At 28.1% G+C, this 20,364-nt stretch overlaps 2 protein-coding genes across 3 annotated transcripts; both read right to left on the bottom strand.

Moving 5' to 3' along the window:
* Positions 1-97: 97 nt before the first annotated feature.
* On the bottom strand, positions 98-2,646 carry LOC101222091 (thioredoxin-like 3-3). 2 transcript variants are annotated; one of them, XM_011659363.2, is made up of 5 exons: positions 2,398-2,646; positions 2,227-2,312; positions 1,032-1,342; positions 899-924; positions 98-593 (listed from the first exon to the last, which is right to left on the bottom strand). In XM_011659363.2, exons 3-5 carry the CDS (start codon positions 1,167-1,169, stop codon positions 374-376), a joined length of 384 nt encoding a protein of 127 aa, XP_011657665.1. In that variant the 5' UTR covers positions 1,170-1,342; positions 2,227-2,312; positions 2,398-2,646; the 3' UTR covers positions 98-373. The 2 variants fall into 2 exon arrangements, with proteins under 2 accessions (XP_011657665.1, XP_031742982.1); XM_031887122.1 differs by having other exon boundaries at positions 1,032-1,191; positions 2,398-2,637.
* Positions 2,647-10,130: 7,484 nt separating this feature from the next.
* Positions 10,131-12,248, bottom strand: LOC101221463 (heavy metal-associated isoprenylated plant protein 6). The gene is made up of 5 exons (XM_011659362.2): positions 12,090-12,248; positions 11,823-11,976; positions 11,272-11,588; positions 11,069-11,147; positions 10,131-10,977 (listed from the first exon to the last, which is right to left on the bottom strand). Exons 1-5 carry the CDS (start codon positions 12,096-12,098, stop codon positions 10,454-10,456), a joined length of 1,083 nt encoding a protein of 360 aa, XP_011657664.1. The 5' UTR covers positions 12,099-12,248; the 3' UTR covers positions 10,131-10,453.
* Positions 12,249-20,364: the final 8,116 nt, after the last annotated feature.

Genomic DNA, 20,364 nt, shown 5'->3' with positions numbered 1-20,364 from the left:
AGTAACAAAAAAGGTTACAAAAAATAACAAATGTAAGACAGAACTACGTACCTGCTAGAAATTTACTATATAGATATGAGTTTTTCCTGAACTTGACTTTGATCTGAGGAGTATGTAGCAACTTAATAGAAATCAGAACAAACTTATAATCAACATGAACAACCGTAACAGCTGTTATTAGTTTTAAATTTGTAAATTTGACCCACTTTTAACACTACTAGCTCAAACCATTGCGTTTATCAAGAAAAATGAAATTGGTCAACAAACAAGCTCGGTCACTGAAGATCAAATACCAAAACAAAGCCATTATCAATGTAGCTATATAGTGCCTAATAATTAGGGATAATAATATGGTGCTCAACCTATCTTGTCTTTAAGAGTGCAACCACAACCTGTCGTGCAGTCGTTCCTCCCCAGCACCAAACATCTCATCCACTCTTTCACCTCCGCGATAAAAATGAAATGTCGGAGTGTAACGAATATGTTGAGTTGTTTCTGGGCATTCATCAATGTCTGCATAGATGAAGGAAACTTTCGGAAAATTGTTACTCAATCGACAAAATGCTGGAAGAATCTGACTGCACACACGACACCTGAAACCAACAAGAAGGAACCTAATAAGCCTGGATTTTACTATATATAAATATATCAACAAGCCAATCCAAACTGTCAAATTTTAGCACCAGATTCAAGCAATAACCACCCTGATATGGAAACCAGAGCTTTGTCGATCAGTTTTATAACATTAATCCCACAATTTAAGTCGTCTTTCTACCAGTGTACATCGAACCAAATTTTACAATTCTCTCTTTTTGTTCTCTACGAGTCTTTTGATATTTAACATACAAGCAAAACCTTAAACACTCTGTTCAATCCTCTAAAGAAGGTTTGGACTTACCAAGATGCTCCATAATTGATAACTGCCTGAAAAGTAATTGAATAACGAAAATCAAACAATCAAGTACCCAAGAAAACCTTAAAACTAGGGAAAGGGGCAACAAAATTTGATGGGGAATTATAGGGAAGCTTACAGTGGTTTTGGAGGACTTGATTTGAAGAAGAACATCCTTGAAATCTTGATCGCTCGAAGCACTCTTCAAGTTGCCATGGTGATTGACTGGAAGACACAAACCAGTACCTTCTAGCCCCTTCTTCTCCTTGTCCTCCATCTTCTTTTGGCTACGGCGACTACTGCTTCCAAATTTTGAGTAGTGAAGAAGTGAATTATGTTTCCTTTTCTAGGCTTCTAGCTAGTGATTTCCATTAAAGGCATTCCACGTCGTGCCAATTCGAGAATCATAGTAACTACCCAACTGTCCAAGACCTCTAACTGAAGTCATTACTACATGCACGATAATTGAAAATTGCAATCAGATGAAAACGACCCAATCTTAGATGCGCGCTAAGGCACACAAACTGGTATGTACAAAGCTACTAGTAACTATGATCTAGCCTACAAAATGCAATAACTAATAGGGTCCCACAATACAATTATCATAACACATGAAATTTACATAGCATGCTTATAAATTTTTATCAATCAGTAAAAGCAAAACAAACAAGCTTTCTAAACTTGTTTTTGCAAGGCCAATGATGTGGTTCGTGCCTTCCCGACTTGTTCTTGCCCTTGCTTTGTTAGGGCGCGCCTTTTAGGCCTTTAAGTTTGTTTTTCATGTCCAGCAAGTTAGTTGGTTTGGAAAATCTTTAAATGCAAGGCTTCTCTTTGTTGTAAAGGATAACTGGCATTTGGAATAAAATTTTCCCTTTGCTTTACCCAGCGAAAAATAATATCGATATAATTCCGGCTTAGCACATAGGTACTCCAATATAGAGTTCTTTCGACTTAGAGAAACCTCACTCCAAACCTAAAACCCAAGCCAAAACAACTCCAACCTTTCTGTTCATATTCCAAAACATAAATTCATCCGTCTCTTTAAACAACTTATCCAAATTGTGGGTTAGTCCAAATCCACTTCAAAACTACACAAAATGATTCAAACTGATGCATAAACAACAAGAAGTAGAAACCCATTAGAAGTGACTTCAAGAACAATTAAAGTATTTTAGAAAGCAATACATGACAACAAGTCATTGAACAGCCAAATCTAGGCGCCTAATCCCTATAATTTAACATCAAAACAATACGAGTGACCTAAGTTTTTGTTCAAACTTAGTGGGTGATCAAGAATTGCCGATAAAACCCAAAAATCCGTCAGAAACTCTTACCTACTACGAGAACAAGCAGCGCCCGCAATCGACAAGAAGTTACCCCGGCAGCGACGAGCTTGAAAGATGTCAGCGGAAATTCTGGGCTGGAACATGAAGATGAAGATAGAGAGATGGATAGTGAAATAGATAGTGAATAATAAAAGAGAAGGGAAGGGAATCGGAACCAACCAAAGGCGGATATGCGAAGACGGCGTGCGAAGTTGGGCGAAAATCTGGCGCTTGCTACGGTTGGGTGGGCATGAGTGAGAGAAATGGAGAAAGCGAATGGGAAAGAACGAATAAAACTTACCGTTGAGCGACGGTGGGTGGTGGGACTGGTTGGGCGGCAATGGAAGAAGTGAGCATGGGGAGAAGACAGTGAAGATAGAGTTTCCCTTTTTTTTTTAATTCAATGGTCAAGCCCTAGAGTCAAAGCGCAATCCCTTAAACTAATTAAAATCCTCAAATCATCCCATTCCACTCTAAATATCAAGATTAAGACGACAATTAACCCTATAATTCATAATTAAGAGGAATGTTACAACGGTATTGTCTTCGTTTTTAATTATTAAATTATGAATCTAATCTTAAGATTTTAATTTTATTTCTGTAATTTAATAAAATCTTATGATATCTAATTTCACAAAAACTTTGTAACATAACGTAGGAACCATGGTACTTAATAATGACTTTTAAACCGTAATAATATTTTAACATATGCTTTGCACATATATAGATTTTTCGTGAAATTGTCAAAATGACAAAATAAATTAATCAAATTGTCCATCTTTGTGCATAAATAATATTAGAATCGAGATCTTTTACGAACATTATACATAAATAAAAGTTCTACAAAAAAATTAAAAAAAGTTGAATTGTGATTGATTAGTACAAGACATTAAATTTTGAAAGTCCACCTAACATAAATAAAAGTTATACACTCATGCAAACTTTCTTAAGACAACTTTTTCTTGATTTTTGTCTCTATACTTGATTTGCAATCTAAAACAATTTAGTTCCTCTCCTAAGTTATACTTATATATTTAATTATTTTCTTAAAACAAAACGGTTTGGTTCGGTTTAATATCTTACACCGAACTGAACCGCATAAGAAATAGTTCCAATTTAACACAAACTGAATTGAACCACATGCATTCGATTTTGATTTGGTTGCGGTTCAGTTTATCAGTCAGCTTGGTTTTCAACTATTTTTTTAACACCTTTAATCGTACACACTAATCACAATAACCCTAAAAATAGAATATATTAACAAGAAAGGAAGGGGAAAAAAACTATGATCTTAGTTATTAGGGTTGAGTTTGGGCTTGAACACTTTAGTTAGACTAAATCCAAACTTTTAATATAAATTGGACTGAAATACCCTTTACACGACGAGACACTAAAAAGGTTCTCGATTTGGTCCATTTTCAATCAACACAAGGTATAACTCTTGTTTTGATTAGGTTAGAGACTCGATCTTGAATTTTGTCAATTCTATTCGGGTATGTGATTGTCTATAACCTCATACTTATAATTTGTAATTTTTTAATTAAATTCTCAAATTTATATAATTTTTTTTAACTAATAAAATATTAAAATTATTTACAAAATATAACCATAAAACTTATTAAAAGAATTTGCAATGGGCTAACAATTCTCCATTTTTATATCTATTTCTTTTAATAACATTTATATATCTTCTAAAAGGATAGTTGAATTCAAAATTTCTTAATAAAATAAAGAAGAACATGAATAATCCTTATATATCCATTTAGGCTTATTAGTCAGGATGAATTGAAAAAACAAAAAAAAAAAGCAAAATTCAAAATCAAAGGCTCGTGGTTTTTGAATTCAACTACACCCATTACAATTTCATCCTATCTTTTATTCACTTTTTATCTACTCCATCAAATAAAATATTCCTCCCATTTTAAATCTAATTCTTCAAATATATTTTTTACTCTTAAAATATTGACCAATTCATAAGATGACATATATCAATTTTATATACATTAAAAATCAATAAGAATTTCACTCGACTAACACGTGTATGTACTGAATTGAGTTGAATACATTATTATTATTATTAAGTAAAGAGAGTGTGAAAGTGTTTAGATTTTAGATTGAATACATTATTGTAAACTAAAAAAGTGTATTTGTTTTGAACAAATGAGTTGGAAGTTGGAATTGAATTTGAGACAATTTAGGGTTAGGAAGTTTTGAATAAATTTGACTATTCAAATGTTGAAAAGACCTTTCATTTAAGGATCCAAATTGTGAAGACTTTTGGTTCAATTTGACCGTTCGCTTATTTGAAGAATCACAGTCTACAATAATCCGCCGTCGGTCCAAAGTTATATGTATATATATATTCAAAAAATCTAAAATAAAAACAAATTTCATTATCGATGTTCACGTATACATAAAATGAAACTAGTTTATGTTTGTATTCAGTTTAACTAAGTGATGTTGACGTGATTTTGTCATTAGAAATCGAATGTTCAGTCCTTAATCTATTTTGCATTTGTTATACTAAACATAATGCATAACTCGTAAAAACTTTTTTACTCTTTGTTGTTTTTCATTTAATTAAAAGGCTATTTGTAGCAATAGTTTTGGGACGAAAACAACCTATTTCTTGTAGTGTTTTAATGATTTACGTGTATAGAAAAAACCTAGAGTGTCTCTATCAAAGATTTTTAACCAAGCTAGGTTAGTTGGGCATTTGACGTAAACTCTCGCATTTTTCAAAGACTAGCGTGTTTAGAATTTTATGACTGCATCAAATATTAAAAGTTTATTTATTAAACATTTTTTTAGTGGCTATAGTAAAATTTGAAAGTTCATAAATTGATCTGCCAATCTTTACAAAACTTAGGGTATGAATCAATAAATAGGTTCTTCTTTGTTTGGACTAGCGTGCAAATATTACCAAATTGAACATTATTTACTTTGTAAGTTTAATGGTTGGATGAGCTTAACCAAATGTTAACAAATATTATTTTATTTCAAAGACTTTATATCTATTTCAATTATTTAATTTTTATCCATGTGTTTTCAAGAGTTTTTTCTAATAATAATAGAAAAACAAACTATGCCTACAAAAATTATTAAATTTCAAATTTTCGCTTGCAGTTTATTTTATTATAAATATTTTATCAATTTTTTTTTTACAATTTCTCTATTTTCAATAAGAGTAATTATAGTTGAGGTGAATAATAATTAAATATATATTAATAGTTAGAAAAATTATAAATATAGTAAAACATATCCGACTTCTATCTATCTTTCAGTGATAGATCAAATATTTGACAATTTTATTATATTTGAAAATTTTCAAAATATTGTTATATACTTAATTAGTTTTAATCTAATGGTTATATTTGCAAGTATCTCACCAATCTCCTAAAAATCTCTCGAACTATGGAAAATTAGTTACACGTGGTTTTTCATGTTATTTTAATTTATTAATTAAAAATTGTTTAAATCATTATTGAAAGATTTAATGTAAATTATTAAACTTGAAAAATGAAGAACTATAGATAATAACAAACAAAGGATGTATTATATAAATATAAAGCATTGCTATTTAAAAAGAGGAAAATGACGTGGCAGATGATATGGAAAAGGTCATCAACGGCGTCGTTTGTAGAGTGGAGTTGAGTGGGCCAGTGAAACTTTTTGTTTGCTTTATTGGAAGATTCCCAAACCCAAAACCACTTTCAAACTAATACTCTCCCATAAAACCACTTCCCAGAAGTGTTCAAACTAATCGCATTTCAAATCTTTCTTTTATCATTAATTACAATTAAAATCATATGATATATATTTTTCAATATTAATGATTCGACTTTTTCGTTTTTGTAACTGTTACCACTGAAAATAAAAACTTATGATATGCTTTTAAGTAAAGAGGAATATATATTACTGGTTAGCTTAATTAACTTACTAACTCAATATTTAATGAAAATTAATCCTCATTTAAGTCCACTTGAAAAATTAACGAATGTGCAATTGATTGTTCTTAGTTACCTGACTAAACTAATATAATAGTTTTGAAACGTTTCCTTAATTATTCGTTGATCGTTCAATAACAATTTGAACATATCATATTAAACTGCATCTTAATTTATTCTTAAATTATGCATGAATTTTCAAAAAATTTCTAAAGACACATTTGGTCCAAGAAGTAGGAATTGAGTATCAGGGTGGATGGACCAGCGAACATGGATGTAAAAATATGGGTTGAATATAAATAACCCGAATTACCCGACTCATATTATAAAAGATGAGTTGGGTTAGGTTAAAATATTGGTTGGATTGAGTTTTAAAAAAAAAAAAAAATCTGGTTGGATTAGGTATCGGGTTTGAGAGTTAAAAAAATTGGTTCAAACTAATGCAACCCGAATTAATAATATATATATATTTAATAATAAAACAAATTCAGTACATAAACTTTGAATTCATTGTATGAAATTTTGAATTATATATGTTTGAAATTTAAATGTAACCATTTTGAAATTTTATAATTATCAGAAACAAACGAAAAAAAAAAAAAGTTACCCAACTTTTAAAATATAGGGGTTGGGTTGGGTTAGAAAATATGGGTTGGGAGAATGTCTACCAACCCAACCTGATCCGATTTTACCCTGCCAAAGGGCACGTGTCCCTCATCAGTTTTTTGTATTTTAATATTAATTTTAAAATGTTAGATTACAATGTATTAAATAATATTTTATTACTACTAAATTTTGGTTATGGTATAATGGTTGTGCTTCATTCAAAATTCTAACATTTTGCTCGGTTTGAATCTTGTCTACTACATCTATTTATTTTTGTTATACAGTGCCTCTAAATATCGTCATTGTTGAGTATTAACGTTTAACGAATTCTCTCAACATGTGATTCAATACATTCTTAAACTTTACTTTAATCTACGATAAAAGAATATTAATTTCACGACTTATTAACCCGACTCAGTATGATTCTTTTACTAGTTTTTAAATTTTAAAGTTGAACCACTTTTAAGATTGGTGATGTGATTGAGACGTGAAAAATCACATTAACAGCTCCCACTATATTAATTTTGTCATCACAAACCACGTAGGAGGTGACAACTTTGTCCTTTACAATATCATGTTTTGATTTTTGGTTTTTTTTTCTTCTTTCTTATTTCTTTTAAAATAATTGAGTTTTCAACTTGGAGTTAACGTGAAGGGTGGTTTTGATATAGTAGTATAATTAATTGGTCTACTTCAATTTTTCTTTTTTTTTTTTAAGAATTTTTTAAAAAATAATTATGAAGATTTTTCTCTTTCTCTTTTTCACAGAAAAGAAATTGATATAAAAATAAAAATGGTGATGAGAAGTAGATGCAACAAGAAGAAACAGATTGCATTAAACATCACAATAATGAAGAGCCACTTTTTCTTGTTTCATTTTTTCCTCTAATTAATTATTGATTTGGTATTTAATGCCGACTCATATTACTGTAGGACACGTCAACATGACTCAACTTCTTTGTTTTCATATATATATATATATATAACAACATTTAGGATACTCGAGTTTACTTAATTTTATGTTATTTGTATTATATATATAAACTAAAACAATATCAATAACAATAATTGATATAATGGTAAAATTGTCTTGAGTTTATAAGAGAAACGTGAATGAACTAATATCACATATGAATTAGAGATATCCTGAGCATATGAAAGTAATGTTAAAAAATATTTAAAATAATTAATAATTAATGTCTATACTAATAATGTGCACCTTCTTTTTCGGTAGCTCGATCATAGAAACTCAAAAGTTAAGCGTGTTTAGTTTGGAGCAATTCTATATTAGACGATCTCTTGAAATTTTTCTTAAAATACATGTGAGTGAGAATAAAACATGCTGAAAGAACTCGTAAATCTTTAAAACAAATAAGAATGATGTTATTAGGTCACAAAAGATGCAGGAGATTCAAAACCTTACGACTATAAACCATCCAATGTGTAGTATATATATATAATTGGAGGTGATATTTATTTATTTATTACTCAACATAGGGAGTCGACTAATATTATAATGAATCCCATTTTTTCAATAAAAAATGTTCTTCTTTTTTCAATACATAGATAGTCGTTATCTTAAATTATGTAATATATATATATAAGAATTATATAGTTTTTTAAAGAAAGAGGCGTGGGAATATTGTCCTTATTATACAAACCCTAAATACACAATGATAATAGAGGATGATGAGGTCATCGATCTTCAATATAACCTTTTTAATGTACAAATTTCATATTTATATCATATATATAAAGAAATTTCCATGACCTCATTAGATTATGATTTTACATCTAACTTTTTCCTTCGTTTAATGATTTCAAATATTGCTCTCAAATTAATTAAATAAATTCCTCTTTATATATACACACACAAAACAATTCTTTACAACTTTCTTTTTTATATATATAATAGTGTGAGTATTCAAATTAGATTATGAACCTCTCAACTAATACGCAATAACCCACTTGATTTTGCAAATAAACTTATAGAAAATCAATTATATTTCTAATCAGTAAAGACCCAAATAAATTGAATTCATTTTTTATTTATTAGTTATCAAAATATTGTTTCTTTTTTTACCAATAAATCCATCTATGATAGTCTTTCCTAAATAATGCATCGATTATTTTAATCTATGAATTTTAAACTACATTTGAAACACTAGAAAAGAAAAAAATATATTTAGACAAAAAATTATTACACTAAAAATTTGTATATTATTGTTAATTTATTTCGATGAAAAAGGAAAAAAGTATATTATATTTTCCATTTTTAAAAAACATTAAACTTTTATTTAATTTGAGTTATTATTCAAAATTTTCAATAAAAAAATGATAGAGAGTTTTTTCGAATTGCACTCAACTTGTCCTACTTTATTTGTTTGGTACTCTCAAAGCACTATATAACGTCAACCATTTTTTAAAGGAATAAACATGTGTTTTGTTTTTTTTAATGGAATATTTGTGTGGATTAATTTTGCTAATTATTAAAAATACCGACGAACTAATTGATTAATCGGATATATATTATCCAGATAAGCATCGTTTTCGATAATGTCAAAGAATTTTAAATATATAATAGAAGAAAGAGATTAGTAACCATCGTTGACAATCATTGCTATTGCTACTGCTACAAACTTACAAATATATTGTCAAATTAAGAAGGCTATGAATTTGGATGGTTTGTAGTTGTTAAGTGGTATTGTATTTCATTTGATCAATTATAAGTTTAATATATATATATATTGAGTTTGACTTATTTGGTATTTTAAAGTGTTGGATGATAAGTTTAAAAATTTTAATTTTAGGTTATATAAATGTATAAAAATTTAAAATTGTGTAGATTATGATTTATTGTAAAAGATTAAAAACTTCAACTTTTTTATTCAAATTTCACTGATTTCTCCACTGCTTCTAACAAAATTCAATGTGTAAATCTCCCTAAACCCAATAATTTCAATACAAAATAAAAATAAGACTAACAAATTCACAAATTAACTCTTAAATAATTTCGTCACAAATAATAAAAAAGAGCTCTAATGTCATTTGATTTCAATCAATATCATACTTATAAATGCTTTTTTACAATTCATATAATAGAGTGTTTTCAAAATCATTTTCTTTTGTAGAGATATTACATCATTAAAGCAAGGAGTTGAGAAATTAAAACATTTGAAGTGAAATCTAATAACTTGACAACTTGACAACCCTATAGCTCAAGTTTGATTTTTTTTTTTTCCTAATTGTGTTTATTTTGATTGTTACATTGAAATATTTTTCCGATATTATTTTAGAAAATGTTAATTCAAAACAATGATAAATTTGCATAATAAATGTGATAGAAAATTTAGAAGAATATAAGAGAGAATATATTAGACGTAACATAATAGAGCTCTATTTATGAGGTAATATATTTGAAGCGAACAAAAGCCTACAATAAAATAAGAAAAAGAACGACCAACTCCCCCAATGAATTGAATTGGATTAACTAGCCGGCAGCTCACCGACCGGTACCGGCCGGCCGACCTATAACAAAATTAACAAAAAAGAAAGAAAGAAAAAAGCTATCTGTTTCTTCTTCTTCTTCTTCTTCATCTTCTTCTTGTATTTTTTTATAGCTTTAATTCATTTACAGCGTATGTATTACGTTAGGAAGAACCTTCATGGATATATCTGTTTACTCACATCACGGAACAATAAGCATTTGGATTCTCATCGCTGAACATTTGAGACGCGTGACTATGATCGTTCATCGGCGTGGAGTAGCCTTGGTGAACGTAGTTTGGATTTGCGTAGTAGCCGCTGGAATTTGCGAAGCCATAGATTGGATAGCTCGGCTGAGCTTCCATGGCCTGACTGTACTGATGAGTGTGAGAATGAGCTGGAGCGTCGTAGTAGAATACTGAAGGCGGATATGAGAAACCGCTGTACTCGTACTTGCTCACCTCCACTACTTTTGCGCTACCGCCGTCTCCACCGCTTGAGGCGGCGGCTTTTCCGTCGTTTTCTTTCTTCTCACCACCGCCGCCTCCGGCTTCCTTTGCCTTCTTCTCGCCTCCAGCGGCGGGTTCTTCTTTCTTGGGAGGAATTACTTCGACGGATCTGTTGAATTTGTCTTTGAGATAGCTTTGAAGGTCTTTTCCTTCTATGGTGCCTTTTACTGTAATCAAATCTTTCTGAGCGTCTACTGAAATCTCATTGGTTCCTGTAAGATTACAGAGATGAATAATTAGTACTTTGGATTGTCGTGTTGTGTAATTGATTTTGATTTTTGAACGAGAGATGAATTACTTCACCTTTGAATTTGATGAGTGCCCTCCTGATCTTTTGAATGCAACCTTCGCAATGTAATCGCATCTTCAAAACCACAGTGCTCTGCTCCACAAACAAATTGAAATTAAACGAGAAAAATTAGTTGCTAATTCGAAGATCTGAGCATCTCGCGAGTGGTTAATACGCGCCGCCATGAAAACGTGTTGAATGCTTTTCGTAATTTTACCTCTTTGGCCTTTTTCTCTTCGGTCTTTTTTTCTTCAGGCTTCTTCTCGGCTTTTTCGTCAGCTTTCTTTTCTGACTTTCCGTCGGCTTTCTTATCTCCTTTCTCATCAGTCTTTTTCTCTGCTTTTTCGTCGGTCTTCTTCTCGGTCTTTTCGTCCGGTTTCTTATCGCCACCACCCTCTTTCTTAGGCTGAGGAGAGACGATTTCAACTTTCTTTTTCGTCTTCTGCTCCAGTTTCGTTTTGATTACGGCAGGGTCTACTTTACCGGTAACGGTGAGTTTATTAGATGAAGGATCCGCTTTCACGTCACTCACACCTACAAAATCAGAGTGTAAATTACATCAATTAACCAACCAGAGACGAAACCAAAGAATTAAAATACCAAATCGATCAACACAAATCCCTATCCAAAATCCTATTTGACTAAATCAACAATCAAAATACAAAAATCGCAGAATATTCCTGGAGAAGTTTCTCAAAATCGTTTCCAGAGCACAAGTAGACGAAAAGAAAAATTCAAAAATCGTTAAAGTCAAATGAATATACTCACCATTCAAATGCTTCACAACTCGTTTAATTTTCTTAGCACAGCCGTCACAATGCATATCGATCTTAAAAACGGCAGTGACAGCACCGTCGTCTTTCTTCTGACCGGCATCGGCGGCGGCCTTCTTCTCCCCGTCATTCTTAGCAGCTTCAACTTTCTGAAACGGAAAGGAAGAGCAAAAATTAAAACAGAAAAACGTAGAATTGAATTGATGAGGAAAAAGGAAAAGAAGCGTAAAGCAAATAGAGATAATTGGGGTCTGTAACTAACCTCACCCATCTGTTATGTGTTGAAGTCTATGTATGAACTTGGTTTGCTTGAAGAAAGGGAAAAGAGAATTGAATGGGTATTTATAGGAAAGGTTGAATGAATGAATGTATGAATGTATGTAATGTAATGTAACGATGGTCCGTTTATGGGAAGTAAATGAATGAAGAAGGTTAGTTGATTATTGGCTATGGCTATGGCCGTCCATTTAGACTCCGTTGGTATTAGACTGCTCCTTTGACTTGACCCCACGTGCTTAAGAACTTCAATTTTTATTATTTTTTCCTTTTTTGTTACATTAAAATATCATTTTTCCTTATTTAATATGCATTAAATATTATTAGGCAACGTTAAATTTTTAGTTAGTTTAATTTGGAATTTTTTAATACATCTTATTTTAAATAGTAAAATAAATTAAAATATTAGTCTTTTATTAATACAGCAAATTTGTTATGGAATATAAATATTTTATAAAATATATTATATTTTAAAATAAAAATTCTTATATATATTTTGTTTACTTTTTACGGTTTCTCTACATTTTTAAACGTCTTTTTAAAGCTTTGTTTTCATTTCTAGTTTTTATTTAGTATTTAAATTTTAAAATATTACATATTTAGTTTTTAACTTCAATTTTGATTTAATTTTTAAGTTTTAAAATCTACCTTTGTTTTTTTGTTTCAATTTAAAATAACTAAACGAGTTATAATTAATTACATATCACTCTTTTCATCCCATTTGAAATTAAATTTAGCGAGGATTTAATGAAAATTTGAAGATAAAAATATAAAATATTGAATTGATGTAGGGACCAAATTAAATTAAATTCGATCTTATATAATATGACCTAATGAGATCTTTACCCTCGTATCAAGCTCATCCATACCCTTTTAATTTTAAATGCACATTTTTGTTGACAATCCAACCACATAAATTTTCAAACAAATGTACCATTAAAATATAGTTAGGCTAGCTTTAGTTATCCTCTTGTTTATAATAATGTTTTCACTTATTCCAAATTAGCTCATTTCATCCTATAAATTAAAATTACTATGGTCCAATTTTTTATGTAATATATATATATTTCGATATGTTTTATGTATGAATGATAATATACCACTAAAGAGTCGTAGCCATGCATGCTATGCTACCATATACATATACTTATTTGGAATTTTCTATAGATATCGACATTATTAACTAAATGTATATTATTTATTTTTCTCGAAGCTTAGAGCAACCTCCATTATGAGAATACTAGTGATTGGTCAATGCAAAGATTTTTCCTTTGGAATTTTGTTAACATTAAATACAAAGTTAGTGATGCAAATGTTACGATGATGATAATAATAATTATTATTATTATACATAATTTTATAGTTTTAAAGTAGTTGTTATGTTTCTCTAACACAACTTCTATTTTTAGATAGATAGATATCAATATTTAATTATTTTTTCTTACGAGAAATTGCCAAAATTAACAGCAAAAGTGGACTAAATATCTTGATATGCACAAAAAAAAAAAAGAAAGATGAAATCTTAAATTTCTGCCTTTTAGTGATTTTTTTTTAATGAAATGTAAATGAATTGCTTTTTATTATTGTTATTTTGAAAACACAGTTCTTTTTAACATAAATCTAATTCATTAGATAATCTCCTTAATTAAGGTTTTATACTATGTTCCGTTTGGATGGATAGAAAAAAAAAATTTAATTTAAAGAATCCTCTTTTATATTTAAACAATTTTCTATATTAAAAAAAATTGTTTAAAAGTTTCTCTTTGTTTTTTGTTTTTATCTTTTGGCTCAATTATTTAAAACAATATATTTAGGAGAAGTTATATGAAAAAATAACATTAATTCATCATTTACAAAGAAGGTTGATAGAATAAAATGAACCAAAATATTTATAAGATATAAAAGAATTTTAGAGGTATGCATGATATGATATAATGGTATTAATATACACCAAAATAATCTAAAATTTTAATATATTTTATAGGCAGATTAAATTAGCAAAATATAATTTAAACTAATTGTCTATTTATTAGGATAAATACCAAAGAGTAAATTTATGAATAGAAGTCTTAAATGCAATAAATTTCCTTCAACGTGACATTTTTACTGTACTTTTGAAAGGTCAGAATTACAATTACAAGTAATTCATTAGGATTAATAAAAGTGTTCAGATCAAAACCTACTCATAGCAAAAAGACAGTTTTGAGAGCATATAATGTCAAACCAAATATGTTCCCATTTATAAAACAAACCAACTCTTCTTTTTTCTTAATTAATTACTTCAACAATTCTATTGAAAGGAAATCTTTTCTAAAAGTCTAAAAACTAAGATAAACAGAATTTTAAAAATTCAAGAATCATATAGAACCAAATTGAAAGTTGTTTTATAGAGATGGAAAGGTTGGAAAAAGGAGAGGTAGTTAGATTATATATGAAAGTAGGATAGGTCATTATACATGGAGGGCCATAATTGAAGAAAAAAGTGGCACAAAAATTATATATATTAATTTTTGACCATAGGAATATAGATATATACATTTGACCTTTCAAACTATATAATTTGAATGATTCATGGTATGCACCAATCTTTCCTTTCTTTAGAGAGAAAAATAAATAAAAGAGTAAATCAATTATAGCATAAACAGGGACCTCTAATTGATCTTGACAAATGAATGAGACTATTTTTATACTTATGATCGATCTTAATTATTTAAATACAATTATAAAAGATGAATTGTAAAAGTGTAACACTCATAGATACTTTGTAAATATTTTGATTTATTTTACTTTTTTTTCTAAATATTCTATTATTATAAAATTATTTGAATTAAAAGACTTTCTAAATCTATTTTTTAAAACTCAATATTAATAACGATTATATTTTTTAAAACATGAAGAATACAAACATAATTTTTTCAATTGTTTTTTTTATCTTAATTACAAATTGGATTTTAGACCGTACGTTGTTTGTTGGCATACTATTTTTTTCTTATAAATCAAAGTACTTTTTGTTATTTTATTTTTGAAATAAAACTTAGTTTTCTTCGTCTTTCTTCTTTTATCTTTAAAGGACTAGCAAAAGTTCACGACTATCATTTTCATGAAATTTGTAGCGACCTCTCAACTTGTAACTCAAGGAACTTGAAGGTACTACACTATATATTGAACATCATTTTCCATTTGGAAAAAGAAAGATCAAAATGTTAGTCAATTTAAAGAGTTCATTCTTTTTTTCTTTTGAAAATTTCATTCAAGTGTTGTGGAATTTTGTTTTTTTAATGATTTTTATTGTGAGGTGTAAGTATTATATTTATTAAAATAAAAAGATTGGCAAAATCTTTCTATCTTTTATAAAAGAAAAAAAAAATATTATACAAAAAAAAGGCAAACTGTCCATCCTCATCTTTTTACAAAATGTTTAGCACAATTTAATTTAAACCTTTGTTGTTCTTAAATCACACTTTTAGCCATAAATAAGGCCGTGGGAGAGAAGTTTTATAAATGCACAAAAAAGAAAAGGCACTTTTTAAGAAAGAAAAGGGAAGTTTCTAAATTTCAAGACATTTAATATTAAATGCCATCAACATATTACAGCTTTTAACCGTTGTTAATAATTAATTATTAAGTGCTTTTCAATGAAGTTTTACATTTATAATTTTATATCAATTTAAATCTTAAATTAATAATTATTGTATTTCTAAATTTTTTAAAGTTTATCAATTTAGACATTTACATTATATGAATCTATCAAATTAAACTCTATATTAGTGTTTAAATTTGTAAATATATGAAAGTACAAGTTTTAAAATGATGTATCTATCAAACTTTAAATTAATACATCCATTAGTTTATGATTTAAATTGGTAGACCTTTGAAAGTACAAAATTCAAATTTATAAAGTTACTAATTTAGAGTTTAAACTGACACAACTCCCAAAGTTTAGGAATATAAATTAGTATTTGACCTATTTTTAATTAATTAACGAAAATTTACATTAGACATAATAATATGAAAAAATTGTAATAAATGACAAAATATTTACACTATATGACAAGACCATGTGTAGTGTATATTCTCTCTCTATATATAAATTCTTATAAAACCCCCTAATAATAAAATTTAGAAAGTTCAAATGCATAAATTTTCTCGTTCCATTAAGATAATGAAAAACATCAATAGTCATCTTTAATAATGTACATGATTGTATCAATTTAAATCTCAAACTTATATTTTAAAAGGAGAAACAAATGTGTGTAAATTATATTGTTTGGAAATTTATGCATACAAGGAGAAACAAAGAAAGTAATGGGGGAAGGAAAGGAGAGGAAGAAATTAAAAAGAAAAGAAAAAGTTGGTTGATGTGTAGTTGAAAATGCCATTTAGTTTCCCTTGGAACCCAATTCGTTGATATTTCCTTCCCTAATTAGAGACCCTACCATTTGAGTGGATGAACCCTAAAACCCTAAAACCCTAAAAAAGCAACAATAATGAAAATTGACTCTTCTTTTTGGACCCACTTTCTCCATAGAGACTAAACTCTCTTTCCTTTCAACTTCTCCTAATTAGACTTGTGTGTTTGGGTTTTGGTGCTTCTTCCACACTTCATTCACTTCTCTTTTTCTACCTTCAATTATCTATCTCATTTCTAAACTAACAATATTTAAGTGCACTTTCAAAAATTTCTACTACCCACCCACCTAAGCACCTCTTTACATATATCTTTTAACAAGTATGATCGATAATATTTAATAAATCAAAATTAACATGTTAAAAAAATCTACAAACGATAATATGTACTATCATAGCAGTGAATATTTTTCCTACAACAATAAAATTCTAGTACTATGGTAGTATGAATTTATTTTTCATACTACGTTAATTTATTGTTGGCCAATCTAAGCAACTATCGAGAATCGCGTGGATTCACATCATAAATATTTATTAAATTAGTAAATTGATGTGTTAAAAAATGAATGAATATAATATTTACTTAGATAGCTTTAGATACTTTCTTCCTATATTTATGTAGTTAGGCACAATGATCAATTTTTTCTTTTTTAATGTAATAGATATATTTTTTAAAAATAATTTATTTTGCTTTAATATACAATGAAATGAGCGACATTATGTTAGGTGCGTATTAGACTATAGTTAATATAAGATTCGTGGAAAACATCTCGCCTTTTGGTAAAATTACTTATGACAACTTTTTCTATTAAAATTTTTGCAAACCAAGCCTATTTTTCTTAATTATGTATAGTATTTTTGCATCTTTACTAGGGTTGGGGAGTGGATTTTGGGTTAGCAGAGATGAAGCCAAAAAAAACCAAGATAATATAATACAAATAATTAAAATTACATTTTAGTTCTTAAGTTTTTGGAATATATGGATTTGAAGGATGAGTTGATTTTAAAATAAATATTTTTAGTTTCTAAGGTTTTGAGAATTCTCGAATAACTTTATACTTTTATTTTAAATAATTATACGACATTTCAAATTAAAATAATAATTTTTTTGTCTTTCCAAAACTTTTTTTATTTTTATTTTAAACATCATATGGCTATTTAAACAATCAACCAAAAAAAAAAATGCAAAAATACATCAATTAACTAAAAAAAATACATCAAGTTGAATTTTAATTTTGGTTTGGTTTAAAACATCAATTATATATTAATAGGGACATTCTTGTTTATACAAAAGAGTAAAATTAAATTAGTAAAAGATGGGGCATTACTAATTTTGAGAACCCACAAATTGACATTTGAGAAGTTGATTATTTGAATAAAATAGAGAAGTGGGTGTGGCCATCCATGCATGCAAAAGGTTAAAATTATATTATATGTATTAATTATGAACACAAATATAGAAGTAGAAGAGAGGTAGTTTTGATAATGATACTACAAAAAGGACATTTTAATCAAATTAGCTCTTCCAATTACACAGAGGTCGCATACATTTTAATTTTTTTTAATTCATTGTTATTATTGTGATTGAAGGGTCCTTTCAATTCTATTTTCAATAAATTCAAACAATTTGTTTCATTTCTTTATTAAAAAAAAACAAGTAGTAAAAGGGAAAAAAAGGGACCAAAATCATTTTTATATATACATGTTTTTAAGAAGTGAATATTTACTCATTTAGTCAAAATACACGTTTTATAAAATTAAAACAAAGGTACGGTTGTTTTCAAAAGTAGGAAAATTAACGAAGAAGTATATTCACGATAGAATGAATAATATATTAATACATGTGTTTATTTGTATAGTGATAGAGATAGATAATGATCTATCTTGAATTATTGTGATCTATCATAGATAGTTTGTAAAGTCGAACATTAAATTGATCTGAGAGTGATAAAAATTAGTTCATATATTTTAAAACCAAGAGCTAAAGATAATTATAAATAAATAAATTTAAATTGTATATAAAACGATTTTATGTTGGAAGAATCTTTACATTCCCCTTTTACGTATCGTTGTAATTTTCATGAATTCACGTACTATTTTGTGTCGCATGGTTGTAATCTTTTTAGTAAAAAACAATGGAAGTTATTTTTAAAAAAAATTAATTCATAAAATAAATACATATATTTAAGAAATAAAATGTTAGTTCCAGTAGTTGCAATTATATCGATGGAATGGACTATTCAAAATGTAATAGATGTCAGTTACATGCATCTATTCTAGATAGAGATGGTTGAATTGATCAAGGCACTGATTCTACTAATGTGTGCATACGAAGTATTGAAGATGAAATCCAATAGTCCAAGGAGATGGCATCTCGATGCCACCATTGCATTAATTTGATTGAGTGGGTATGTTGAAAAGTCCAAAATGCTTGAATATAGGATGACATCCAACTGCCACGATTAACGTATTCATAATCATCACAAATGGATTCACTTACACCATTTTATAGTCTTTTTATGTGACTTGATATTTCAGTTATACCATAGAAGAATCTATGAAATACAAAAAAATAAATATTAAGGATTTGTTCGGGAGAGGACTATGTAAGACTATAATTATAACCATCACTCATAACTTCATTAAGTATTATTTAAAAAAATTTAGTTAAACACTATTTTAAAACTTTGTTTGCTACAACATTTACCATTTGCTCCAGTTTCTACTATTTGATATTCATTTGTCTTTTATTATTTACTACATTACTATTTCATTTTAAACCAAAACAATCTACATTCTACAAGTTCAACACAAATTATTATAACCTAATTTTAATAACTAATAACTCATTTCATATCCCAAGCACTTCCTAAAATGTCATTGATTTAAATATAATATAAATAATACATGTTTATCGATTTAAAAATAATATTGTTTATTTACTCATTTGAACTATTTTTTGTTTTGTTTTTATAATTTTTTTTCAAAAACATTCCTTGAATTCCATATTTCAATAACTATTTTTTAAATTAAGACCTCCATATTTGCATCAATAGTTGGTAGCCCAAATAATTACACTTAATATAATCAATTAACAACAATAGCTAACTCACCATCCTAAACGTCGAAAAGAGAACAAAAATTGGAGACATAAAGTTGAATATGTACATAATCAATAAGTTTATAAGGTTTGGTTCAACTTTTTCGAGACGTCTTTATTATGAGGCCAGCCATTGTATGCTTCTTCTTTAATCGGGCTACAGCCCAATCACATCTCGGCCCATTATTATTGGGCCTACACTTCTCCATTCGCCCCCATAACTCTCATGGTCCATTGGCCGTTTCGTTTTCAAGTAACATCAATAATTATTAACTATATACCAACATTTTATTGTTGATATTAGAGATTCTCATAATTTATATTTACAATTTCTATGGTCATGTACTTAATTCTTTTAAATATAATTATTATATTTAAAATTATCTCATAATTAAAATATTATATGATGGTCTAATTTTGTTTTTTATTTATATATAAATAGTTACAAGGATGTGGAAGAATTTGTCACCTAAATTTAACTAACGAAATAATTGGTTGATTTTTATATTTTTAACAATTTGTCTTTACATATATGTAATTCATCAATAAAACGTACAAATATTAACATAAATATTAAAAAAATTAGGTTTCAAATAGGAGAGTTTGTAAATATAGCGAACAAAAATATTAATGAACTGTCCATTACATTTTTAAAATTGTAAAAATAATAAATTTAAAACGGAGATTATTAGGTAAATATTATAACTTTTTTGTTATCTGAAATATTTGCATGGTAAATAGTTCACAAATAACT

Source organism: Cucumis sativus, chromosome 6 (assembly GCF_000004075.3).
Source record: "Cucumis sativus cultivar 9930 chromosome 6, Cucumber_9930_V3, whole genome shotgun sequence".
Lineage (NCBI taxonomy): Eukaryota > Viridiplantae > Streptophyta > Magnoliopsida > Cucurbitales > Cucurbitaceae > Cucumis > Cucumis sativus.
Note: the sequence above shows the minus strand (reverse complement) of the source record. Positions and strands in the feature narration are given on the sequence as shown.